Source organism: Podarcis cretensis (assembly GCF_951804945.1).
Source record: "Podarcis cretensis genome assembly, chromosome: 2".
Classification (NCBI taxonomy): Eukaryota; Metazoa; Chordata; class Lepidosauria; order Squamata; family Lacertidae; genus Podarcis; species Podarcis cretensis.
This window is the reverse complement of record NC_137171.1, coordinates 17,125,714-17,153,580: the sequence shown is the minus strand read 5'-3', so window position 1 is coordinate 17,153,580 and position 27,867 is coordinate 17,125,714. Positions and strand designations below refer to the sequence as shown.

Here is a 27,867-nt window from a genome sequence, read left to right as displayed (position 1 = left end):
CTCCCTTGACCAACTACATTCTTTCTGTGGCACCCCATGGCCCCTCGCCCACACAGCTGGCAGCCCCTCACCCCTTTTCAAACACCCTCCCTTGTGGAGTGTTCCTTCAGCTTCCTCTCTTCTCCACTCTCCTTGGGAGTCCTCCGGGTGGCTGCTGCTGCTGTCCCTGGTCTCTGAGCTGCCTTAAAGAGAGGTGTCTCCTCACACTGCCCCACAGGGCCCTGGGAAGCACCCCCTGGCCAGCCCCAGAGGCACCATTCGCTTGCGGAGCTTGTAGCCAGGGCTGCTGCAACAAAAAGCTGTGCAAGCCTTTGGGAGGAGAGATACCAGAGGGCATTGGAGGAGGGAGACGAGGAAAGAGGGACAGAGGCTGGTGTTGCCCATGGCACCCTTGACCATCATTCAAGGCACCTCAGGGTGCCATGGCACACTGGTTGAAAAACCACTGGCCTAGAGAATGAGAATATTTTGCCTCCAATGGAGGCCATCTACACAATGCTTCAACCAAGCAAAGAGTGTTCACCGACCCAATAAAACAAATACTCAGTACATAGGAAAATCAATGCCAAGTCTGTAGACTCTTCTCTTCTTGTCCAGGGAGTTCCAGGAACTAAATAATACTACCCACACCACAGACAAGTCATGCATGCTCTAGAACAGCTTTCTGCAACCTAGTGAAGCTCGCTCCTGAGCGGCTACGTGCCAAGCATCCGTGCGCATAACTGTTACCTGGAACTGGGCGTTCCGTTCCTCCCCCCCCCCCTTAAGCATTTGAATTAAACGCAGGCAGCCTTTGAGAGCTGGTGGTCTTCCACACACCCAACCCTACTTTTCGAGGTAGCCAGCAGCACTTCCGCTACTTCCGGTTACCTACCCAAGAGAGGGAGAGCATTGCCTGGATGCGCCCTTAAACCGCCTGGGGCCGTCTGTGCGCTTTGAAAGTTACCCTGCTTTTCTGGTCCCCTCCAGCTTCTTCCTGGGGCTCTGACACCCCTCCGCCATTAACCTGCCTCCGCTTTAATGTAGTGTGTAAAAACAAAACAATAAAACAAACCTGCAATGGCCCAAAGAACTGAGAAAGAAAGCGTGCCCCGAGAACAACGCCTGGATGCTTTGCGCACGGAACGAGCCGCCTCCTTCCTTTGCAGCTAGGGATTGCTTGCTCCTCCGCTGCGCTTTCCCCGGCTCGCCCTCAATCCCAGGTCCCCAGAAAGAGCCGGGATTGCAGCTTGGGCTGCAGTCAAGAGCCTAGGCTACCTGGGATGGCCGCTGCAGCCGCCGCCGCTGCTGCTGCCGCTTGGTTTTTGAGCCACACGCGCCGCCTCCCGTAGCGGAGCGCTCGCGTCCCCGCGCGCCTCTGCCTTGCGCCTCGGTCCCTGCCTTGGCTGCGTATTGAGCTGGCGGAGTGTCGGAGGCTGGCTCGGGCGCTTTGGAGCCCGGAGCGCGCGGTTCCCTGGACTCGGAGGGGAAAGGCAGCGAGAATCCCCATGAGAAAATCGCCGTGAAAGTGTGGTTTCATTTTATTTTTGTACCCAAAGCGAAGGGGCTGTCTAGCAGCCACTGGGTCCTCGCTATTTTTCGTATGTGTGGTGAGGGCACTGCAGGAAAACTGAAAGAGGAATGATGCCCGCGTCCCATATGAGGTGAAGGGGAAACGGGAGCTTTGGGGAGGGGTAAGTATGCAACCGCGCGCCGCGAAGATATTAAATGAATGGCGGCGTAACGCGACACAGGTCTACTCAGGAGCAAGCCCCGTTGAGTTCGGGGTAAGTGCGTTTAAGCCTTAAAGGGCTGCAAGCTTGTACTCCCTTACCTTGGAGTGTTGAGTCCCACACTGAACTCGATGGGGCTTACTCCCGAGAAAGACACGCATTGGGATTGCACTGTGTTACCGCGGGGGTCCGCTCAGGCAACTGCTACTTTTGCGAACTCTCTTAGCAGTTTCTCTTCGGTTTTCGCGCAATGGGTAATCGTTTTATTTATTTATTTATCTGCATGCAGATTTCGGAAGGGGAGAGAGATAGAAAAGGGCGTTGCATATTTTCTGGGTTATCGAGGTTCGCTCTTGTAAACAGGGGGCTTGGGTCCGGGAGGAGGGAAACCAGTGTGCACTTAAGCCAGTTAAAGAAGCGGAAAGCCTCTCTTGTGTGTACAGTTGATGTTTAAATTAAATATAAGAAAAACAGCCATTCCTCCGCGCGCGCGCCCCCTCTCCCCCGCCTTAATTTTTGGACACTTTGCTGATTTCATTAACCCCAATAAACTAATCAAGTGGTTAAAAGTGCCAAGTAAAGACTAGGAATGAGTGTGTATGTGTGTGTGTGTGTTTGCGGGGGGGGGGGAGAGAAGAGAGGCTTGGCTCCGCAGTTATTTATTTATTTATTTATTTGCTTGCTTGCTTCCACTATGAATTCTCCCCAATAGCTTTGCAAGAAAGGAAGGGGGAGAAATGGAGAGAAGGGAGGGAGAAATATCTGTAGGCGAGGGAAGAACGACCCCTGCAGTTGCATTGCGGAAAATCTCCGTTGCTTTGCTGGAGAATTAACGGGAGCTTGAGCTGTGGGGGTTTTTTGGTTTTTTTTTTTTTTCCTTTTGGCAAGGAAACCTGCGCTTGGTATTTTGTCCTCCCTCCCTCCCTCCCTCTCTCCCTCGCCCTCTCTCCTTGGTTTAGATGTAGGTGAAATAACCATGCGAAAAGCTTAAAATCCGTTGCAATGTGTATATTAATCTCCATGTGATCATTTTGTAGTGAGAGAGCTGGAGAGGAAGGCGCCGGGATGGTGTGATTGCCGTGGTGATGCCCCAGTGAGACGTGCAGAGTTCGGGGACAACTTGGCAGTTCGGGTCCCCTGGAATTGAGAGAGACTTTCCGGAGCGGGGAGCAGCGGTCGGGCTTTTTCCCCCGTCTATGTCTTGTTGGGAGATCTGGTGGATTTTTCTCGCTCTCCTGGAGGAAGGAGAAGAAGAAGAAGCTGGTGCCGGCGGTTGGCTCCTTGGTCTTTGCTGGAGGGCGAAGGAAGAGAAGGGATCTCGCTTGAGCTGTGTGGAGGGAGAGCTCGGACATGTGTCAGCACATCTGGGGAATACAGGCTGCGAGTCCGAAAGGGGGTTTTCTGGGTCCGTCCAAACTGCGATATTGATCCTTATTTTTCTTCGCCGAGGGATGCACTTGGCATGAGAATCGGAGGATGGAAATTGTTTGGGAGGTGCTCTTTCTTCTGCAAGCCAATTTCATCATCTGCATTTCAGGTACGCAGCAAAACAGAACGAGCGGGTTCCCTTTCCCCTCCCCTCCCAATTACGTGCAAAGCAGTATACATTTTGAAATTAACAGCGTTGCCTTGATTTTAAAAGTGTGCGGAATCGCGCACACACCCCCCCCTCCCAAGAGCGTCTGTCCCTGTTGTTTTATTTGGGTCTCTGTGCATGGGTTGTAATAAAGAAACGCAGTGGTGTTTGAGCTCCCACCCCCAATCCCTCTTATCTACTAGGCTTGTGTGTTGGCTGAAATAAATGCACTGCTCTGCTTCATTAATCTTGAATGCGTTGTGGCTTTTGAAAGTTGCTCAACTTCTTGCTGTGGGAGGGCAGCTCTGTTTTCTGGGACATTTCAGGGTTTCCATAGCATTGGTTTCTGATTGGAGATGCTGTACACCTCTCTCCCCCCTCCACAGCCCAAATTATTCCTCCAGGGGTGGGGGTATCTGTTCTTGACACCTCACCTCCTTTTGGCTGGGCATCTAACGCTGTGCTCCATGGCCTTCCGTCATTCTCCCCTCCTCTGTTTTTTGTTTTGTTTTGTTCTGTTTTTCCAGGTAATTCCGGTTGTCAAAAAGATCCTGCCCAATTAATGACCAGCCACGGCCTGGCGCCTGGCGTTTAGGATTACAGCAATTTATTATTGGTAGAAGACATGCTCTTTCTACTTCAGAAGCCTTGGCCGCCTCGTTTAATTTGTCACGTCACTCGCACTGGAATAATTAACGCCCCAGCCAGAGAGAGCAATAGGGAGGAGGATGGGACCCTCGGATCTGGTGTTTGGGGCACTTCAAACACCCCCCGCTCCCCTGCGGGGCATCTTGGCTGCTGATTCCCTTCTCTGAAGGCAGATGTCTTTGCCCTCTGGCTTGTAAGCAGAGGTGAAGCAGCCACTGGAGCAGGCATGAAAGCACCTGGGGGAGGCCCTCTTCTGCCAAGCCAGTGAAAACATAGCCCTCCCCGCTGTCTCATGCTTGTTGGCTTGAACCAGATATCTGCTTCTCCTTGCTGTTTGGCAGGGCTAGGATTTGGCAGCCCCCATTTTTTTGAAGTTAGCCACCCGCTGCGCTCTGGAAACTGCGAGCCTTTCAACTTCCATCTTATTTGGTTTTCCTCCACTCCTCCACACGCCCCCCCCCTTTATAATCTGATCAGCTACGCTTGGCTCTTGCCTTGCCCTGGCAGCCCTCCTCCAGAGTGGTGTCATCTGAGGCTGATCTCACACACTGATCCATTGCCTCGCTGGCCAACCTTGCAGAGTTGCCATGTTCTCGGTTTGGAACGCTTGTGTTCAGAGCCTCTCGGAATTCTCAGTTCTAATAACTTTTGCATGGTGGAGGAGGTAGGAAGATAAATTCCCAGCCCTCGCTTGCTCTTGCTTAGCCCTCCTCTTTATTTTGCAGAAGCGTCCAAAGCCCCCTCAGGAAATCGCCTCGCAACAGCAGCTGCTCTGTGCTCCTTGGCAATTTCTCACCTCATGCACCAGTGCTGTCCCCTCCCCCCCCCCCCCAGCCTCGTTTGGAGAGGTGCAGGGTTTTCCCTTCTCAGTTGCTTTTCTGTCGAAGACCCCCAGCCCTTTCCATTTTGTGCGACATCAGGTCGGAAACCCTCTCCACCATCTTCTGCTGTTGTTGCTCTAAGCCAAGGTGCTGTTGCAAGGGGAGGTGGGGGGGGGGCACACTGCAATACCACCCCCTACTGGCTGGGCCAAGAACTGCTATAGGGAGGAAAAGCTCTGCAACCATCCACACTCTCACTATTTTTCAAAAGCTACCTGATGTAATAGTTGGTGCAAAAACGAATGCTGCAGTGAGCAAGCTTGATTTTTCTCCTTCTTTCCCACACGTGAGAGGGCAAGGAGTTGCATACCCACTGGGAGCCCTGTCTATTCAAGAGCATTCTCGTAGGTCTGCCAATGCTGCTGTCTCCCGCTTGTGGCTCACACCACCTGTGCCCAAGTCTTCCATCTGGAGGGCTTTATTAAGTTGCATCAAAGCCAACATAAATCTTATCCTGAAGGTTTCGACCCCAGGGATTTGGTGGTGGTGACTAGGGTGGGAGGGGTGAACAACTGGTTCATCCTATGCTTCTTTTTCAAATAGGGGCTTGCATTAAAAAATAAATTAAGAAGAAGAAGTCTGGATAGGCCTGGTGGAAATGAAATACCCCCAAATGCCAGTGTGGCAAAGAAGGAAAGAAAAAGTAAAAACAACACCATACTAAAAGCTTTCTTTAGAAGTCCAAATATCAAACTGATATTTTGTGCATGGGATGCTCTTACCTGTTTTGTCATATGGTCCAGGGTATGAGAGCATCCTTTGATAGCCGTCTTTTCTACTTGACTCAAATTGTGTGTGTGTTGGTAGCTTTATTGACACGGCTGGGTAACAGGAGAAGTGTTAGAGCATAGAATGAATCCTGCTATGAATTTTTTCACCATTGACAACTTAACGAACGAAATCTTCTCTCTTTCCCCCTCTCTCTATATATATCAGGTGTTCAGTATAGGTAACTGGAAGGAAATGAATATATTTCTAAAGGTTTAAATATCTGTAGCAATGTCTAAAATGAGGGGAAATGTACATTTGCCAGCTGAAACATTGAAATCAATTCCCCCCCCCCCCTTTGGTAGGTTAGAAAGGTAGAGTCTGCTGCTTGTTTTTGGCTGCTTGCTTGTTCTGTTGGTGGATAGGATTCAGCATTAGTGACAGGATTTGTGCTTTTACCTTCATAGGCATGTAGGCATGTTTCCATGCAAGGGGAAGGTCCCGTTGGAATGATATTGTGGCAAATCAGCTAAACATAGCAGTCTGGGCTTTTTGACCATGTTTGTCGTAAAAAATGTTTTAAGAGCCTAGGAATAGGCTTGGAGAACCTTTGGCTACAATGTAATAGCCATTTAATCATGACCATTGCACTGCAAGTAATCTGGGTAAACATTCTTTTTTCCTTTACATAATTGAAATTTGCATTGTAGCAGTTTTCTGCTAACAGCCTTCCTGGCAAAGGGAGGCGGGTAGGGCTCTGCAATGGAAATTAGTGGTACCTGAAGCGTTGTGGCAGACCACTTAAATTCAGAAGGTGTGTTAAGGGTGCTCCATATGGGGGAACAAAATGTGTTCATTATCATTTTGCCAATCCCTGGCTGCTTAACATTCCTCATCGAGTCACACAGGTAATTCAGTTAACGCCAGGGTTTTAGTTACTGAAGTGTTGGCACGGTTTACATTAGACAGAAGTGGTTTTGATAGAGAGAAGTGGATAAATTCATCTCTGCATTATATCGGAAGCTTGGCAGTGTTTATTTTTTGTTCATGAAATAACGTGTACTTTTCATCTATGTGGAAACTGGATGTTTTCTATTTCTGGTAAAAGGCAGGAGGGGTGGTGGCTGGTTTTTTGCATCTCGTAGCTGTCATTTTCTAAGACCTGAGTGATTATCAGAATAGGCAATTAAAAAAAACCACCATAATCTGAAATGTGGCATCTGAGTGCTGTGGAAAACCCGATCCTCCCAGGAAGTCGGATGCTGTCACGGTCTCCAGCCCCCCTAATGATGCTACAGTAAAGCATTATTAATTGAGTGTTGTGCCAAGGAAACGATGTCAAAACAAGGATGCTAAAATGAGTTCCCACCCGGCTGCAGCTCCCAGGGACCTTCAGATAATCGTGACACTGAGTAAAAGGCATATGGATTACGTGTTCTGTGCTCCTTTGGCCCAAATCCCTTTTTCCGTGTAATGCCACGACAGATTAATTAGCAGCAACATTTGCAGCTGTAGGTGGGATGCTCCCGATCACATAATGGCTGACACATTTCTCTGCGCTGTCATTTATTTTGCACAAGCCTTGGGTAATGTTTGCATAACGTTAGGAAGGAGTCAGCCAGGTGCGATGGAAAACAACAGAGTCTCTGCTTTAAACATTGGCAATAGGCACTACGAACATACCAGAGCGGCAGACATTCTGGTGAGATGTTTTGTTTTGGACAATGGTGTCTCAGTAAAAAGCAGTTCCTGGCTAGAGTACCTAATATTTGCCACATAGCTTGCTGTTACAATTAGGTACACTGTTATGTACCTAACACCATTAAGTGTGAAAATCAGTTGGTCTTAAGGATCATTAGCAGTGCACTAAATTTGTTGATGAGGTGTTGATAAATTCATGTGATGGAAGCATACAAGAATGAAATACATCTCAGTAATGCTCCAGAACATTAAGGTGTTACTTCATTGCGGTCATGTTTGTGTCTCTGCACATCTAAAAAAACTTCTGTCTGACCACAAGCCATTCTTTGGGGCCCTCATTTGCAAAGCCATGCCTTGCTAGAGTGCTTGTTGTGAATATAGGAGAGAGTGGCTCTGGCCATGTGCAGAGTATTTTATCACCACTGAATAACCACAGTGATGTTACTCATATCTGAGATTCAGAAATTGAAGCTTCCAGGTCAGAAGACTATATGCTTCATGATTGACTTACCACATTCATTAATCACATTCATTAATTCTACCAATTAAGTCTACCAAAGTGGAATTCAAAGTGATGTGCAGTTGAATACAGGACTGGAAACCATGAACTTATCACCATGGCTTGCTTCCATAATTATTAATTTCAGTTTATCCTTCTTGGTTAGTTTAAATCCAGAAGCAGATGCTTCAAGTCTCCTCCTCCTAATTATATTAGGGAAGGGAATGGAATGCATGCCTGAAGCCCATCCTGGCTCATTCATGCTGCACTAAATGGTGATTTAGTGTTGTGTCTCTAGCTGTTGTTGGACTACAACAACTCCCATCATCCCCAGCTAACAGGATGAGTGTTCAGGGATGATGGGAGTTGTAGTCCAACAACAGCTGCAAGCCCAAGTTTGAGAAACACTGTGGCACTATCTGAAGCCTGGTCACCCTCCTAGTGGTAAATTTATTTTTGACTATTAAAGTAAAATCAGAAATTGTTGACACATGGGTAGTGCTCTGTTATTAAGCCTGGATGTGTCCCTAATCATGCTTTATATAAATGTTCATGTTACACCTGTATCCACAGATGTGTGGTATTTGGGATCTTTGTTTTGCAGATCATTGCACTCCATAGGGGAAATAATGCTGGATCTCTACTACTCACTTGTTCAGGGTAGTTATTAAAAATTGCTGGATTCCTGGATTAGAAGCAAAATGATACATTTTTATGTACTGAGTCAAAATGGTGGTCATATAGTAAAATGGCTTTGTGGATTGTAGTACCAAAATGCAGAGTTTGTTTACACAACGGCAAGATCATTCTTGGAGCAAAATTATGCACAACCTACTCAAACTCATGTTATACTTGGTTTCGTACTACAATAGAGAAAGGTGGAGGTAGGGATTCTTTCCTTTCTAATTAGAACTCTTATGTTCTGTTTGTTTGTTTGTTTGTTTGTTTTGATTAATACTTTTTATTGTTAAAATGTAGAAAGAACAGCAACACTAGTATATCATAATACAACAACACTAGACATACCAAAGAAAAACAAACAAAACAAAACTAGTCACTGGAAGGTCTTTGTGGATGACCAAAGCAGATTTTTAATTGTTTTCATATCCAGTGCTTTTTTCCCCTTAAAAAATGTTTAGGGGTACTCTCATTTTGACTCAATAAAACCACCATTTTATAGTTCAAATTGAGAAAAATAAATACAGTAAATAGAAAAAGGTACAAAGAACATGCATTACTCATATTGAAATACTGCCTCTCAATGAGGCCAAACTTTCATCAGTAAAACACCACACATCCACATTCCACACTGCTTCACACATTAAACGCTCGCTTCTGTCTGAGACTCAGGAAACAGTGTGACAGGAAATGAGGCCGCCATTGGGAGTAGCAATGGAACTGACGATTCACCGTGCTAGAGAAGAAACTAATTTTTTTAAAAAAAAATATAGTTTTTTCTCCCATAGATTCACAAAATGTTTATGGGTATGTGTACCCCTGCGTACCCCCAGGGAAAAAAAGCACTGGTCATATCATAAGTGAGGAGAGGTGTTGGAAATATGGTGTGGTTGCGGTAGAGGCCTAGGGTGTATTCATACATGGGGTCTATTGTATTGGCTTTCCTGTTTGAAGACTTAAATATTCCTTTTGCTCTATTACCTCTTGTGTCATAGAATTGTGACTTTTTGATCGATATACTTCCATGTCGCACTAAATTTCCTTCACACCAGTGGGTGTCGTGTGACACAACAGGACACACCTTTTATGCACATTCAGGCTTCTGTTCCTACATGAAGCTAGAACACCGCCCCAGATTATGTCCCCTGAGCAGTGGTGGCACGATCCATGAAAACAGCTAGGAAAATACAGCACAAAACTCCTGTGTTACCAAAAACGGGGCATTCCAGGATCCATTCAGATTCCGGGATGGCTTCTGTAATTCCTGGGTGTCCTGGTCAAATTGGGACAGTTGACAGGTATAGTATATACCACATTCTGCTTTTCAATATGTGCGGTGTGTGGCCAACCCATGTTTATTTCTTCCATGCACACACTACAAGCCAAACATACGGAACTTTCCTCTTCACACACTTGGCAAATTTTTCACTGTGGGAGTCATAAAGCCAAGGCAGAGGCTTGTAAATAGCACAGGGTGCCCCCTGACCTCGGCTGACCAGCACTCTGAGCTTTACAATGTATAGGAATGTATTGACCTTAAATGGAGTTGTGTTTCCTCTGGGCAGTGTTTCCTTATATGGTGAGGGGAGTGTCAAACCATTACCAGACATTGCGAGATGACCATGCTGTTGGTGAGGACAAAGGATAATAAAAGTTACCGGGGAAGAGAGAGGTTCGAAGGAGCTGCCCCTCCATTATGAAAATACTCGCTGCCTCTCTGTGTCTTCTTTCTATGCTATGCTAAGCACCATCTATGATGGCAGGACTCCGTCATTTCACGTTACACATTCCAGCAATCCTTGGATTCCCCTTGGATGGGGAATAAGGCATTTATAGTGGCAATCAAGAAAGCATCTATGATTGCAGAATCTCTTCTTCCAGGCTTTTTAATGGTGTAGGAGTTCAATATATCTAGGTCACTGGGATTTACAGAGATGGGATGGATGAAATATTTATGATTCTTACATTTTTTATGTTTTATTGATGGGCCATATTGTTTTGTTTCTCTGTGTTACATAACCTACCCTGGGATCACTGGTTAGAGGAAGGGCAGGATAAAAATGAGATTGATAATTGCGATGACGATAGCAAAAAGACAACAACAAAATGAATAGGTTTTGTTTGACTACCTCTATTCATTCACTTCATTTTAAAATTATAATAATTTTCACTTCCTCTTTGTGCAATAAGAATAATAAAAAGCAGAAAATCAAGTGTTCTTCATAACAATAACATCTCAGAAAGTGCATAGTACTCCAACTCTTAAAAAATATTATTTGGTTTTTCACATTAAAATTTTACAATCACATATCCAACTTACAACATAAAAACAAGATTCCAAGGAATCTCTTAGACTTCCCTCCTCTCCTTTGTGGGTCCTATTGTTAATCATTTCCTCCTGCATCTTTTATGAGAATCCAAATCTTTTACCTCTCCATTGTGTCCAAAATCCACCATTAAACTGCAAGTGTTATTCCAATCCTACTAACAATTTTACAATGGTTTTTAAGATAAGTTATAAAATTTTGCCATTCCATATTAAAATTTTGGTCTTCCTGATTTCTGATTCTTCTGGTCATTATGGCAATTTTGGCATAATCCATCAACTTGATGTGCCTAGTACTCTAGCTCTAAACCAGGCACCCCCAACCTTCGACCCTCCAGATGTTTTGGACTACAATTCCCATCACCCCTGACCACTGGTCCTGTTAGCTAGGGATCATGGGAGTTGTAGGCCAAAACATCTGGAGGGCCACAGGTTGGGGATGCCTGCTCTAAACCCATTCCTTGGGGGGGGGGTCCCTTTAATTATTGCATCTTCCATTGCTTTCAGTAGAGCAGATAGAGAGGGCCATTCTACCAAAACCAGATAACAAGCAACGACCATTTTGTATGGGGCTTGCATTCCTGGCCCGAGCATGTTTAAGCCTGCTTCATCCCGGCCCGGCCCCCTGCCTCGCCCCCTTTCCCAGCCAATTCTGGGGGAAACATAATGCGCCTGGTTGCAGGTCAATTGGATGTGCTTAAAATGCTTGTTGCCTGTGCTGAAGGGCTCCGTCTCACCAGTTGTCTAAGGGTGTTAAAGTTATAAGCAAGTAGGAGGTGCAGGACCCTGTTTGCCACGTTGCTCCTTTGACCTCACCACATTGAGTCGTAAAATCAAAAAGGGTATTGCGGGTGTGTTTGCCTCAACATACTCGCAGTTCTTCCCATGACGGGAACTGGGACATGGGTGGCGCTGTGGTCTAAACCACTGAACCTCTTAGGCTTGCTAATCAGAAGGTTGGTGGTATGAATCCCTATGATGGGGTGAGCTCCCGTTGCTCTGTCCCAGCTCCTGCCAACCTAGCAGAGCGAAAGCACACTAGTGCAAGTAGATAATTAGGTACTGCTGCGGCGGGAAAGTAAACGGTGTTTCCATGCGCTCTGGTTTCCGTCACGGTGTCCCGTTGTGCCAGAAGCGGTTTAGTCATGCTGGCCACATCACCCGGAAAACTGTCTGTGGGAAAACACTGGCTCCCACTGCCTGAAAGCGAGATGAGCGTCACAACCCCATAGTCGCCTTTGACTGGACTTAACTGTCCAGGGGTCCTTTACCCAGTGCTTTTTTCAGGGGGGATGCAGAGGTACACATACCCATAAACATATTGTGAATCTACGTTTGGCCTCATTGAGGTATTTCAATATGAGTAGGAAAATGGAGTACCCCTAAGCATTTTTTATTTTTTATTTAGAAAAAAACACTGCCTTTACCTTCTTTTTTCTGGCAGTTCTTCCCATGACTGGGAACCTGTGTGGTTAAGATTCTGCATTGTGGGGAAGAATGGTACATTTAGGCAAATATACTTACAAGCCCCCTTCAGACCTTGCTGCTCAACACAGCAAGGCTAGGGGGAAGTGGGGCTGAAGAAGACTGCTGCACTTTAGGGTTCTAAGTATTAAAAGTGGGTTGTAACTGGACAAAATCCTGCTTCTTATAAGTATGCTTGGGAGTTTCTCAGAGCTGCACCGCCCATGTCACCTGGGCATCCATGTATCACATTGTCTGGACAGCATCTGCGGAACAAGCCCTTTAATTGCCGAAATCTCCATATTTTTAGCTGTTGGGGATATGTCACAGAAGGATAGTTTAATTATGGTGTGCATTCTCTATTGGAATTATTTTTATCAAATGGCTAAACCAGAGGCTAAAGGCTATCTCAGCTGGTGTCTCGCAAGATGACAAGATCTTTCTCTTGTTAACTATTTTTGAGTTTCGTCTTATAATCATACTCTTAATTAAATTACCACTTCATACCTTAAAGACAAATTTATTTTAAGAACACTATCTTACAAGAGCCTTAGTCGGGTTTGACGACTACTTGGTGGCAGAGTTCTCTTAGTCAGCTAATGAGAAGAACAGTATGTTTCCGAGCACAATTCAAAGTGTTGGTGCTGACCTTTAAAGCCCTAAACGGCCTCGGTCCAGTATACCTGAAGGAGCGTCTCCACCCCCATCATTCTGCCCGGACGCTGAGGTCCAGCGCCGAGGAACTTCTGGCGGTTCCCTCATTGCGAGAAGCAAAGCTACAGGGAACCAGGCAGAGGGCCTTCTCGGTAGTGGCGCCCGCCCTGTGGAACGCCCTTCCAGCAGATGTCAAAGTGATAAACAACTACCTGACATTCAGAAGACATCTTAAGGCAGCCCTGTTCAGGGAAGTTTTTAACGTGTGATATTTTACTGTATTTTTGGTTTTTATGTAAGCCGCCCAGAGTGGCTGGGGAGGCCCAGCCAGATGGGCGGGGTATAAATAATAAATTATTATTATTATTATTATACATGTATTTTCAGTAAAATAAAATGAAAATGATTTATTCCTAGTTTTGCCCCAGATTAGGGATGGCTAACCCATCGTCCTCTGGATATTGTTGGACTATAACTCCCATCATCCCTGGATAGTGTTTATGTTGGCTGGGACTTATGGGGGTTGGAGTCCAGCAACCTTGGGGAGGGCAGCAGGTTCTCAATATTCTACAGTACAGCTCAGAGCCATTAGGGTCTTCAGGAATTACTAGCTAGTTCTGTCTGTCTGTCTGTCTGAGCTTGCCTGTCTGCCTGTGTCAACCATGAACCCAAAGAAGAATTTTGAACACTTCTTTGCCTAGCTGTCTGAATGCAATGCTTACCACACATGGTCAGATGTGGCTTTCTGCAAGCTGCTGATAATAAATAACTCTTAGGGTGGAATTCAATGTCACACTATTGCAAATGTTTTGCCTGCACAAACATATCAGCTTGCCAGATGGAATTATCCCCACTCCCCTCCCCTCCCTCTGTGCACTGTTCTGGGGATTCTCTCGCCCCCCACAAGCGAATTTGGGGGTGCTTGTGGGGTGGAGGGAGGAGAGGGGATCAAGCCCCATTGGGCAAGTGGACGTTTTTTTCTTGCACAGGATTTCGGCTTGCAGGATTTCCATCCTTCAACATTTTTTTTTTTTTAATTGCTAAAGGCTTTTCTGCCCTCCCACAGGGCATGTCCACAGTGAATTTGGCAGTTGTTATTTGGAAGGGTAGTGGTTTTCCTGAAACTGGCAAGTTCATGTGTTCCTGTCAGGGACTGGGCAGAGGAAGAATGGTGGAGACCGCCTCCCCAGCCTGACCCTTCCAGAGAAGAAGAAGACAGTTCAGAATTACAACAAGGGTTTGAGTGAGGTCACAGCTCAGAGGCTGATGAGGGGGAAAGCTGGGAAATAATGGGAGAGGAGGAGGAAGAAGAGGAACCACCAGGAGGGCAACAGCTGATGGACACAATGTCTTTAGAAAGCATTCCAGACCACCACCCCCTTATCTCCCTGAACATGGCGGACCTTGAAAGTAGGAGAGCAAAGGGCTGAGAAGCAAAGGGCCCTCAGGACCACCCATAAAAGAGATGATGAATGAGGAAGTGGGAGAAAAAGGGGATGGAGAGTCACTCAGGACAACACCATTATTCCGACAGGCTGCACTCCCGAGCCTCTCTCTGCGAATATTGAATAAAAGCAGATGGGACTTTTCCTTGTCTCGTCCGTTCCTGGCAACCTGCTGAGGGGATTGGTTCCTCCGCTGCCTGACAGTTCCTTAGACATTCCCCATATCAGTAGTGGGGATTCTGATATTCATGCAGGCTGCTGGGCCCCTATCCATTTCCACCAGCACTGTGAACATCTGAGAGACCAGTGCAAGCAGAAACCTTTTGCATGTGTGAACTGTGTGGATGGGATGCCGAGTACAAATGTAACAGATGCATAAAAGAAATACCATGACCGTATGGCCAAAGAAAAACAAAACACCCTTGCTTTTTGCATCAGTGTCTTGCTCCTGAATCTTACATGTAAGGCTTTTTATTGCTGTCCTAATGTATTTCCTCTGTGCTTACTGCTAGACCCTTTGTTGTTGTCGTTTAGTCATGTCCAACTCTTCGTGACCCCATGGACCAGAGCACGCCAGGCATTCCTGTCTTCCACTGCCTCCCACAGTTTGGTCAAACTCATGCTGGTAGCTTCAAGAACACTGTCCAACCATCTCGTCCTCTGTCGTCTCCTTCTCCTTGGGCCCTCAATCTTTCTCAACATCAGGGTCTTTTCCAGGGAGTCTTCTCTTCTCATGAGGTGGCCAAAGTATTGTAGCCTCAGCTCCACGATCTGTCCTTCCAGTGAGCACTCATAAATCAAAAGCATCAATTATTCGGCGATCAGCCTTCTTTAAGGTCCAGCTCTCACTTCCATACATCACTACTGGGAAAAGTCCATCTTTATTCTTCCTTGTCCATGTTTGGAAGGTTAGCAGCAGATGAGCTTGTGCTTGTCCTGTAGAATATGCTGGGTGCCCGGTTGCTACCAAAGCTAGATGGTATGACTTATTTCTAAGTCAGAACTTCAAAACCCATACCCTCCAACATTTCTCCAATGGAAATAGGGATTATTATTATTATTATTATTATTATTATTATTATTATTACCCCACCCATCTGACTGGGTTGCCCCAGCCACATTGGAGGCTTCCAACATACAGTATATCAAAATATAATAAAACATTAAACATTGTAAAAACTTCCTTATACAGGGCTGCCTTCAGATGTCTTCCAAAGCTTGGAAAGTTACTTATCTCCTTGGCTCAGGGGTCACATAACTCCATACCCTCCAACATTTCTCTGATGAAAATAGGGACACCCTAAGAAAAAGTGGGACATTTTGTGATCAAATCAGAAACTGGGGCAGCTTCTGTAAATCCAGGACTGTCTATGGAAAACAGGGACACTTGGCGGGTCTGAAAACGTATCATACTGATGGTTACCTTTTCATACCTTTGGGCGGGGAGCAGTTCTTGACAGCCTCTGACTTGGGCCTTGATCTGTCTTTTGCATGGCTCAGAAGGAGATAGTGGGCCCGAGAGTTTTAAGTGCTTCTCAGAGAGGAAAAAATAAATCTGCTGTGTATCCTTCTGTTGATAGGGATCAGCAGGATCATTAGAGGCTAAATTCTCTGCTCTGGCTATTGCACACTAAGTCGCCTTGGTACTTTTGCTCAGTAATCAGAGCTGTACTCTGCTAGGCCCAGGGGATCACATGCTAATAGTTTTATTAGAAATGACCTTAGCAGCTACTGTGATGTTCGAGCCAGTAATTTTACATTTTGGACAATGGTAATTGATGCTGCTATTGGGTAAAGGCCAGTCAGATTTGATGGGGGTGGAGAATGCCAGTCCTTTTCCCAACAGCACTCTGCACCGTCTTCAATAGCCTCCCCTTTAATTTGTCCCACACTTCATCCCATGAAGCCCTATGAAAACCACTCTAGAGCCAAGCCAGCCTCATTTGTTTAGAAAACAAAAAACAACAACAACAAACAGAACATAAAAATAGCATTTTGGGCAAGGAAACTTTATTCTGATATGCACACCCTCCAACATTTCTCTGATGAAAATAGGGATGTCCAAAGGTAAAGTGGGACATCCCAGGATCGAATCAGAAACCAGAATGGCTTCTTTAAATCTGGGACCGTGCCTGGAAAATAGGGACACTTGGATGGTCTGTGATATGTGGCTATATTTATAATATATGCATAAAGGTAAAGGGACCCCTGACCGTTAGGTCCAGTCATGGATGACTCGGGGGTTGCCTCGCTCATCTCACTTTACTGGCCAAGGGAGCCGGCATACAGCTTCCGGGTCATGTGGCCAGCATGACTAAGCCGCTTCTGGCGAACCAGAGCAGCACACGGAAACAACATTTACCTTCCCACCGGAGCGATACCTATTTATCTGCTTGCACTTTGACGTGCCTTTGAACTGCTAGGTTGGCAGAAGCAGGGACCGAGCAACGGGGATCCCATTGCGGGGATTCGAACTGCCGACCTTCTGATTGGCAAGCCCTAGGCTCTGTGGTTTAACCCACAGTGCCACTTGCATCCCATGATATATGCATAGAACGCACAAATCTCAGGCACGCATTCAAGGAAACCTTTGCAGCTGATGGCCATTTGCCAACTCCCTAATGTTTGATATTTGCAGACAGCTTGGGCCATGAAACTCAAGCTGCTCAAACCAAGCTCATCACAACATACTTCATCTCATTGTAAATAGGTAGAGTATTAGTTTGTGATGCTTCCCCCCACCACCACCCCCCCCAAGTGAGGAGGAGAAGGAGACATCCCTGTTTGTTCTAGTAATTTAATTGCTGGGGTAGAAATGAACGACAACTCTTCCCTTCAAGCTATCACAAGCCACTGCAAAAGAGGAGAAAGGGCTTCCTGAAATTCAGATCGCCCCCCAAAAAAGTTCTGAATCCCCTCCTGATTTTTCCCTGGGGGGTGTATGGCAGCCCATGGCTCTAGTTAAGAATAATTGAGGTAGACTGTGATGGAGGGTTGGGAGGCTGAGATGGAACATAAAACTATGACTGAAAAGTATTGAGAGGTCTGGTTCATGGATTAGAACAGAGTCCATTGTGTCTGCTAAAATGCTTCACTCTGTATCTTATTCACAGGCTGCATTTTCAGGTGTATTCAGCTGTACATTCATCTGAATGGAACTCCTTCTTTTGTTTCTGTGCCACTGTGCCTCCTTGCAGAACCTTCTCAATGTCAAAAGCACAGTAGTCATAAATTGTCGGTTGCAGCTTTTGTTAAAAACACACACAAACCCCGCAAAAAAACAACAACCCACCCACATTAAGGTGTGACAATGAAAGTGAGACAACATGAGTAAGAACTAGTAGAAAACTCTCAGATAGAAATGTATTTATTATTGTTAGTGGTACAGTGGTATCTCAGGTTATGAACTTAAGATGTCCATTCTTAACCCGAAGCCGTTCTTAACCTGAGGCACGCTTTCGCTAATGGGGCCTCCTGCCGCCGCCGCCATGCTGCCAGTGTGCGATTTCCAATCTCATCCTGAGGCAAAGTTCTCAACCCGAGCTACTACTTCCGGGTTAGCGGAGTTTGTAACCCGAAGCGTTTGTAACCCAAGGTACCACTGTATTGTGAGAGAGAGCATTCATAATATGGCCACAATTTCTTGCAGTCCATGAAGCAATGGAGCCAAATGTAAGGCACTGTGATACGAAGTTTGTAAGAGAAATGAAAAGCATTGTTTCTGCTAGTTAATCCATACATTCAGCTGAACAAAATTGGATCCTATAAAGGTTAGAGATGGGGGTATTTTAATTTTTTAAGTTGTGTGTGTGTGTTTTTTTACTTATGTGGACAATGTGCTTGGATCAGTTAGGGCCCTTCTGTTCTTGGTTAATAAAAACTAGTAGGCAGGGGACAGCTGGCTGGTCCAGGGAGGTGATGAATGCTTCCCTGTGAGTAGGAGTGATCCCTGCAAACTTGGAGGAAGCGGTGGTAAAACCACTCCTCAAGAAACCTTCCCTGGGTTCAGAAAATCTAAGTAATTACCAGCCAGTTGCCAATCTCCCCTTCTTGGGCAAGGTTCTTGAGCAGGTGATTGCAGACCAGATCCAGGCACTGTTGGAAGAAATGGATCTTCTAGATCCTTTTCCATCGGGCGTTTAGACCCAGTTGTGGAACTGAAACTGCTTTGGTCACCCGGAAAGATGACCAGGGGTGTGTGTCCTTGTTAATTCTCCTCAATACCATCAAATATTGTATCCTTCTGGAGAGACTGTCTGAGTTAAGGGTGGGTGGCATTGCTTTGTGATGGCTTCAGTCAGGGCAATTTTTCAGCCCGAACTCACTGGAACTCAGTTTTGGCACCTCTCAGGTTTGTTACTATTTTACACATTTTTGTGTTTTTATATTGTAAGCCACCCTGTGATCTTTGCATGAAGGGCAGTATAGACATTTTAAAATAATAATAATACCTGTGTGACAAAAGTTGGTAATCATTTGCTAACATCCTCTTTTAAAAACCAGTCTCAAGTACTCTCAGAAAAGATATTCACAATAAGTTCTACAACTTATATTCTTTTTAACATATTCATTTGGGAGAAAGAAAATTTTCACCCACCCAACAATCAATACTTAACAGCAGTCTTGTGATAAACAGAAGGTGTGTGAATCACAAGTTAGTCACTGCCTTGTACAGAAAACAATTACCCACCTTTGTTTTTTGTCTAGTGTAAAAAACTATGTATATGTTGCTGTACTCACAACATGGTACCTAAAAAGAAGAATAAATTGGATTCACTTTCCCCAAATGAAACTTCTGTGATGTGTCAATTACAATGGAAGTATCAAATGAAACTAGCATAAAGTGCTTTGGCTGTAATGGAAGATTTGCTGCAGCACAAAAATGGGGCTCCCTTCTAAAATAACAGGCAGGAAGAGTTGGGGGAATTACTGGATTCCTATGAAATAGTATTACTGAATAAAGAAACTGTGACCTCAGCTGGTTTCGAGGTATCTTTGAACCCCGGCGCAGGAGCTTTTGTGGTCATGTGCTCACAATGAATTTCTTTTTTTCAATCGCATTGGTCATGGCAGGATTAAAATAGGGGATGCAGAGATTAATGGCCTGTTGTGACTAATCCACTAAGTCTTCTTTCCCAGTCCTCCTTTAGATTGACAGAGCCTTGAGATGGCTAAGAAGCACCAGGCAAGTTGATGTCACAATTCCATAATTCAACAGATTTGCTGATTCCGCTTGCTTAAGCGCTTTGTAGCTTCTTACAGCATGGTATATAATAGTCTGGTGTTAGAAATGGCAGCTGCAATGTAGAAAGTAAACATGGATTGTGGGAAAGCTACAACACGGACACAGGGCTTTTCTGTAGTTCCAGCCTATGGGAGGGAGGCTTGGTTCTGCAACAGAGCAGTTCTCATAACAGCAGCATTTCTTATTCATTGCTGGCATCCATCTGTCTCAGGAGACAATGAAATAGTACATCTTTGGGGGTGAGGTCCAGCTTTTGGAAGGTTGCAGTGCCCGCTGTAGGTGTAGAGACTCATGCGGGAGAGACATGTTTTGTTGCAACTGGAGCAGAGGAATGGCACAGAATTGGAAAGGATTGCAACATCTGTGTGTCTCTTGTTGGAAACAGAATGTATGGTTTGTTGCTGTATCAGAAAAAATAACAAAGAGGTTACATGCATTGAATAATACAAATGATGTAGACCAGGGATGGCCAACTTTCAAGAAACTGCGATCTACTCCCACTATATAAAAAAACTGGAAGTGATCTACCCATGGATTGACCGAAGTTGTTGAGCTTTTGGGGGGGAGGGGCAATCGATCAGGATCATGTGATCGATCAGGATTGACCAGGGGCACCCCACGATCGACTGGTAGATCACCATCAACCTGTTGGACAGCCCTGATGTACACAATTTTGTTGAACTATGGCATACTTTTATACAGTGCTTTTTCCTAAAAAAAAAATTTAGGGGTACTCTCATTTTGAATCAAGGAAAATCACCATTTTATAGTTCAAATCGGGGGAAATAAATGCAGTAAATGGACAAGAGTACATAGATTCACAAAATGTTTAGGGGTATGCATACCCCTGAGTCTCTCCAGAAAAAAAGCACGGCTTTTATATAATACTTTACTGATAGACCTGAAGAATGGTAACCACCAAAATCTCAGATTAGTTTTTGGCAAACTTAACTAGATTGATCCATACTGGAGGGGAGAGTGGGAGAGTTGAGAGTTTTATTAATTTCCAGTAGTGCGTCACAGCAATGCAAAAGCAACTTACAATAAAAAAAATAGGATATAGGGTGATGAGAATCGGCGGGGAGAGGAGGGAAGAGAGTGGCAAAGAAGGAAGCAGAGTAATCTGTTTTAGAACTGAGATTCTCTGGATGTGGCCAAACTATTGGTTGTTGGTTAAGGAACAAACTTAACATCCAGGAAGTGGGCTTGTTCTGTCACTTCATTGTACATATTGGAGAGGGCGTGAAGGTACATTTGGAGAGGCAAGATGTGCCTCCACATTTTTCTCCAGCAGCATCAAGCCCCCTTGCATTTGCAAAGCTGGCACACCCGAGAGCAGGCACATCTCTTCGTGGCATGCAGAGCTAATTTGATTTGTCCTTCCTGGAGGAAAAGTTTGCAACGAAGTGGACAGCAGGGCACTTTTATGGCAAGGCGGTAGCAGCACGTGAGGAAAAGCTGTAGAACAACTTGTTGATCTTATGAGTAGCAGGTCTTAATGCAATGAGGCTCCATCTTGCATGCTTTGGTGACCACCAACATCTTTTTGCTCTTGGTAAAGGATGATGGAGGACTTACTGAGTGTGGCAAGTTGCCCCCTTGCAGATCAGAGTAAAAACTATTTTCTTCTCTCTATGCCAATGGCTCTCTGTAATGCCTGAATAGAAATAAGAATATCAAGAGAGGTGTGCATCAAGCACTTATCTTTACCAAAGAGCAGGAGTACCAAATGTGGTGGAAAATCAGAAGGACTTAGAACCAGACAGAGAGAAAATGCAGCACAGCAAAAAATCCAATTTGTGTAAACAAAGAAGCCAATTTTTTTTTACAAAATAACAGCATAAACACCCCCCAAACCAGGTCCCTGACCTAGGTAACTGTTTCTTTCCAAATCACCCACTGATACATTGATCAACAGGCCCTCTGTGTAAACAAAGCTGGTGGACTTGAGTCTTAGAAGTCCTTTTTTTTGCTTTCAGCTGTTTGGCAATCTGGAAGTCATTGCCTGTGTGAAATATATACAGTGGTACCTTGGGTTAAGTACCTTTGTTCCGGAGGTCCGTTCTTAACCTGAAACTGTTCTTAACCTGAAGCACCACTTTAGCTAATGGGGCCTCCTACTGCTGCCATGCCGCCAGAGCACGATTTCTGTTCTCATCCTGAAGCAAAGTTCTTAATCTGAAGCACTATTTCTGGGTTAGCGGAGTCTGTAACCTGAAGCGTATGTAACCCGAGGTACCACTGTATATATATTTCTAAATGGCGAATGGAAGATTTGAAAGTATGCCCAAATCTGGCTTGGAATTTAAGAGTGATTTCTGCAAACCGGCTTTCATGAACGTTTGTGCTTCTGCCTAGACTAGAACATGGTGACATATGGTAATGTTTCAATCTGTTCCAGTGACATACACTACCAGAGCTTGCATGCCTTTCATGTAGCTTTCTGCGTCTTGGAAGAGTAAACTGGGTGGCTACATTTTCCACTCATTCTTTCAACAAGCGTGCCTCTGAGAAACAATCCCAATAGCCCAAGGAGAGCTCTCCTTGTGAGACATCTGGGATTGACTGTTGCCTAATAAATTTAAACTTGGATCTCCTGCACATGCTGTGGCATCCAATTACAGACTCATCAAGGGATTTAATGGTGCATTCTAGCAATACGTGGGTTTCCAGCAATATCCCTTTGAGGTAAAGTCAGAATTGAGAGCAAAGCTTTGGCAGCTATTCCAAGCGAGGGCAAGGGAAAGGAGAGTTATTAAGAGCACTCAGTCCATTGACCACTGTGCCATAAATATGCAAGAGGTTTTCCTGTCAGTTTCTCCTGCCAGTTTTTCAGAAATACTACATTTGGGCTGGGGTGAAATTAATGTTGCTGTATGGTCCTGGAGTCATTTTTGAAGACGGATAAAGGAAACTTCAGCTGGTCGAGGAAACCAGAAATGTGATTATAACTGTAATTGACCAAGTGGAGAGCACTGTACCATGGAACAGCCAGAAGGCATTTTATTCTAATACCATTCCTCTTCGACAATTCACCAGTAGGTGTTCTCGTTCTTCAGTGTCCATGCATTGCTACTTGCTATGGCTGTGAACTTTCATTGGTTTAATCAACTGAGAAAGAAACCTTTGTTGAATAATGGGAGGAGGTGTGTGAAGAGTCCCTCCTGAGGCGTTTTCAGTGGAAGTCGCCTGGATCAAGAGATCTGAAAAGAAACCCAGTAAGAGTTAAAATGAGAAAGGGCCGTAGGTTGATGGTAGAGCATGCAAAACTCTGAACAAGCTGGAATGATGGCCTACGTTTATCAGCTTTCTGGGTTCCTAGGATGCTGAGTCAGTTTCACCAGCAGCTGCCACCTGCACTCTGCATTTAGAAACTCTGCCAGTCCAGTGTTAGAAACTCAGATATATAAACTAGGCACCCAGTGGCTCCTTAAAACAAGGTTACCCTCATTGCAGTTCCCTCATTGCAAGAAGTGGGGTTACAGGGAACCAGGCAGAGGGCCTTCTCGGTAGTGGCACCTGCCCTGTGGAACACCCTCCCATCAGATGTCAAGGAAATAAGCAGCTATCCTACTTTTAAAAGACATCTGAAGGCAGCCCTGTTTAGGGAAGTTTTTAATGTTTAATGCTGTATTGTGTTTTTAATATTCAATTGGGAGCCGCCCAGAGTGGCTGGGGAAACCCAGCCAGATGGGCGGGGTATAAATAATAAAATTATTATTATTATTATTATTATTATTATTATTATTATTATTATTACAGTCTCCAAAACAGAATGTCAAGACAGCTCTAAAGTCTTATTTTTCAAATGATGACACAGACCACTCATAACCTAAGAATATTCTTCACACCTGGGAGCAGGGCAGTGGGGTGGGGTAAATGAAGACAAGCTACAACAATTAACTATAACATTGTTCACTGCTCAGGCTGCACAGAAAAAGCATTTTGGTTGTGCAGATAAAATATAACTGATAGAATTCTACAGGATGTGGTATTAGTCTGTGAAAACAGTCCCGATCCAAGGATCCCCAGGCATGCAGCTTCAGATGGTGGATACATCAGGCGCCATGCTGGTATTCAGGCATCTTCACTTGGTCAAAAGTGACCTATAGTCAGGTGTAAAAATGCGCCTGGCGCCTGGCTAATTTCAAACACTGTCTGCAACTCTTGAATCCAGCAGGTGTGTGTGGGTGTGTCAGTGTCAGTTCTGCTGGAACACTGCATTGTGAGACACCACAGCACCCAGTTAAAGCTGCTCCTTCTGTGAACAGCTTTAGCTCTTATTTGTCAGATGTGATTCCCATTGCATTATGGGAACAGAAACCTTTTGAGGCAGGCATTTGGAACTCCTAGGTACCATGATGGAAGTGCCTGAGTTTTTATTCTGGGTTAGTGATTGCAGGATTGCCTCCAATGAGCTGCTGGTGATGGGAGCCTGACTTTATTTATCATCATTTATTAAATTTATGAACACACACACACACACACAACCCCCTCCCTGATATTTGTATACTATCTTTCAACATAAACTTTCTCAAGTAGTTTAGCAAAAACATTTTGTTAACCATAACTTCAAAAAGGTTCCTTTGGGGTCAGGATACCTCCTGACGGGGGTCTAATCCATACATGCGTGTTATATTTTGCTGTGATGCTTATTGAGTGATTCACACATGTGAATTGACTCAGAGACTGCCCATTTCAAGGTGTTGCCCATTAAAGAAAAATAATACTAATTAGATTCACTAATTTTTCTGGAGAGTTCAGTTAATTTACTTTCTGTAGAAATGTGAGGTGCTACCTTGCAAGGCTAGGCAACAGATTAGTAAATGCTTTCAGCTGTGCCTCTGCTTGTCTACAAATCACTGTTAAATAGGTGCAGCCGTTTGACTTCTGGCCTTAGAGTTGAGAAAGCTTTGATATCTCTGAAAATTTTAAGACTGTGCAATCCCTTAGGTTCCTTTTCACCTCAATCTGCATTGCACATCCTGCTGTCTGCAAACACTTCCTCCAGAGGGGTTGTTTTTAAAAGGCCCATGCAGATCAGGTGTGTTGTGTTCAGCTATTCTTAAGTGCATTAATAACAGATGGTGTGCTTTGCTCATTATACCTGTGCTCTTGGAAGACTGCAGAAATGTTAGGGGAACAAGACTTGATAAACTACCACCTGTGACAAGTGTCTTCAGCTCCTAGCGTCACACTCATGCACTTGTCTTTTTTTCTCTCAGGTAGGTTTCAAATATAAAACATAGCTATTTCTGGAGCAGACAGCCCACTGCTAAGTTGCTCCTAGATGGCTTGCTAACAATCAGCTAATGTTTTTGCTGTAACTGTTTTTGAAACGTGTGGTACTGAAGGCGGGCTGCTGGAAAAGTTGCAAAAATTGAATAGATGGTACGGAGCTCAGTGGGTTAGAGTGTGGTGCTGATATATGCAGAGGGTATGAAAAATAAATTTAAGGAACCCCAGAAAGAGGGGCAAGGAAGTCAAGTTTTGAAATGTCAGAATGATTGTAAGATTGTTGTTGTTGTTTAGTCGTTTAGTCGTGTCCGACTCTTCATGACCCCATGGACCAGAGCACACCAGGCACTTCTGTCTTCCACTGCCTCCCACAGTGTAAAATTAATTGTAAAAGTGTAAAATTAATTGTAAAATTAGTAAAATGAATAACCGTGAAAAGTAAAAAAAAAAAAAAAAAAAAAGTGTGTGGTGCTGACAAAGTTGCAGGTTTGAGCAGGGTTGTTGTACATTTGGGTTTTTGTAGACATGTCTTCTTTTCCAAAGGAGAAATCCCCATCCAGGCAGATTTCCAATGCTTTGCAAAAGGTCCGGGTTTTGATTGTTTTCGGCAGCCACCAGGCCTGTTGCAGCCTTCGCCTGGAAACACAGCATCTCCGCCATCTTCATGTCATTAGTTCTGGACTGTTTTCACACACTAATATCCCACCCTGTAGAATTCTATCAGTTATACTTTATCTTCACAATTGGAATGAATTTCCGAGACCAAAATGCTTTTTCTGTGCAGCCTTTGCAGGAGCAGTCACCATTAAGAAAAAGAGGTCAGAATAGGCCAATTACGTATGTCGACTTTCCCTGGACCAAGTCACTTCTCTCCTTTAAGTTCTCAAAGCTCGTAACCTAGTTCAGGGTTGTCATCTGAACTAGCCAGATGTCTAACTGAGAATCAATCGCAGTCCTTCGTTTGAAAAATAAGACTTTGAGAGCCGTCTTGCCCCCCAAATGGCAACTCGGCATTCCATTTTGGTGACTTCAACTTTTGTTTAAGTAGCCATTTGGCACCTTAATCAGCTTCTACAATTGATTGGGATGGGGAGGGGTGACGCAACGGCAAAGTCAGTGTGGTGCAAATGCACCAGCAGAACGAAATCACTGCTCTCGCCAGTGCATTTGCACCGCAACAGCCATCCCGTTGCCTTGTCCCCTCCTCATCCTATTATGCAGCAGGGAGGTCAGGTGAATGCTGTCCCCAGTTTCCCTGCTGTATCTTGTTCCGTGTGAGAGTTGTTCTGCTTGCACAACGTGGCTTTCTCTTTGTCTCTTCTCCCTGTGTACCCCCAAAATCTGAACCAGAGTACCTAGGGAGTTGAAGGGGAGAGGAGAAAGAAGTTCTCTTCCACAAGGGCAAGTCTGCAGCACATAGCTGTCAACCGTCCCTTATTTGGAGGGAAAGTCCCTTATCCCAGCGCCGTGTCCCGCTGCTGTCCCTTACTGATGATGTCCCTTAAATTTCCCGGGTTTCAAAGGAAGCAGCTCCTCTCCCTCCCTCCCTGCCGGCCAGGGAGGAGGGAGGCTCCAACTGTGTTGCTTGGCTGCATTGCTCACCCAATAAGGAGTCTAAGAACGACTGGGGGGTGGAGCTTGCATGCCTTGTGCCGATCAAATTGGCCGCATTGCCTGGGGACTCGCCTTTGCTCAGCACTTCCCAGTGGAGAGGTGACGGTGGTTTCCCTTGCTGCATCCCCTTTGCTGGGTTGCTGCGCTGTGGGAACCACTGCTTGAGGCTTCGTTTGGCTGCCGGCTGGGCTTTCTGTCTTTGGCTCGGAAGCGCTCAGAAGTCGAACATACCTGTGCTCTGAAAATCCCTTATTTTGGGTGCTGATCCCTTATTTCCAAGGCTGCTGGTCCCTTATTTTCAAATCTGTAAGTTGACAGCTATGCTGCAGCATGACTGGAACAGCACCGCTCAGGGGTGGATGAAGGGGGGCAGGGGGGCGGTCTGCCCCGGGTGTCATCACTGAGGGGGGGTGACATTCGTCGTGCCACCCGCCCACGACTCCCAAGCTTACCCCGAGCTGTTGGGGGATGGGGCAGAGCTGCACCACTTTGCCAGCGGCCTTCCTCCTTCATTTTGATAGCTCGGGGGAGGCTTGGAAGTTGTGGGCGAGCAGCATGCACTTGCCCCCCACTCCTGGGCTGCTTCCTGGGGGGGAGCCTCCCCCGAGCTGTCAAAAGGAAGAGGGAAGGGAGGAAGGCTGCTGGCAAAGCAGCGCGACTCCCTCCCCCCCCCCTGCCCAGGAAGCAGCCTGCCATGGGCTGCTCGCTCCACACCCCCCCCCATGGGGGTGGTTCGCTCTGCTCCCATGGATCCGTCCCTGGGTGCACAGCATGTGTGCCACTCCAGGTGCCAGAGCAGCTAACTCCACCTCTGGCACTGCTGGCTACAGCCTGCAGATTGCATTTCCAAATCAAGGGCCGCTTCATTTAAGACTTCTCTCACAATGTCCGCCTGCCTCCCCCAGTTGTAGTAAACCTCCACTCAAAGCAGGAAAATAAAATAGCTGAAAGTGATAGCATCACTCTAAAGTTTCCTGCAGGTGGAGAATGCAAGGGAACAAGGTGCCCTCACGTTTAAAGCCCTTGCATTTTCAGAGAGATAGTAATTTAGTAGAACCAGATGACTCAAATCAAACAAGTTATATCTCAAATCTTCTCTTACCTGACTCTTGTATCCTGCTTTTCCATCTTCAGGGTTTGTTTGTTTTTTAAAGAGTAAAATCTCTCTTCTTTTGCTGCCACTTGTCTTCTCTGCCTATATATTGATTTCAAGATTATTCAGTGATGTGCTGCTGTTTTGTTTTTTTCTTTCTCTATCTTTCTCTAAAAAAAGGTGACATTTTCTGTTTCCTCCCTAAGGAAGTGTTTAGGTTTTTTGGTCCATGCATTATGGGGAGTCTTGATGAAGGGGTGATTTAAAAGAACACAAATGGAAAAGACTGCATTACCTAGGCTAGGATTAAAAGTGTGTCTGTAGAATCAAAGTCAGGTGTATGTAGAAGAGACCAGGGAATTTCTCTAACTTCTGCATCAAGTCC

General features: G+C 45.3%; 1 protein-coding gene across 2 annotated transcripts in view; it reads left to right on the top strand.

Moving 5' to 3' along the window:
- The first annotated feature begins 1,104 nt into the window (after nucleotides 1-1,104).
- CA10 (carbonic anhydrase 10) overlaps nucleotides 1,105-27,867 on the top strand; it is a 356,678-nt gene continuing 329,915 nt past the window's right edge. The window contains exons 1-2 of one of the 2 annotated variants that reach the window (XM_079965645.1): nucleotides 1,105-1,643; nucleotides 2,750-3,249. In XM_079965645.1, coding sequence (XP_079821771.1) covers nucleotides 3,189-3,249 — 61 coding nt within the window. In that variant the 5' untranslated portion in view covers nucleotides 1,105-1,643; nucleotides 2,750-3,188. Of the gene's footprint in view, nucleotides 1,644-1,948; nucleotides 1,967-2,749; nucleotides 3,250-27,867 lie in introns of those variants that run through there. The other variant, XM_079965646.1, reaches the window with a different exon arrangement.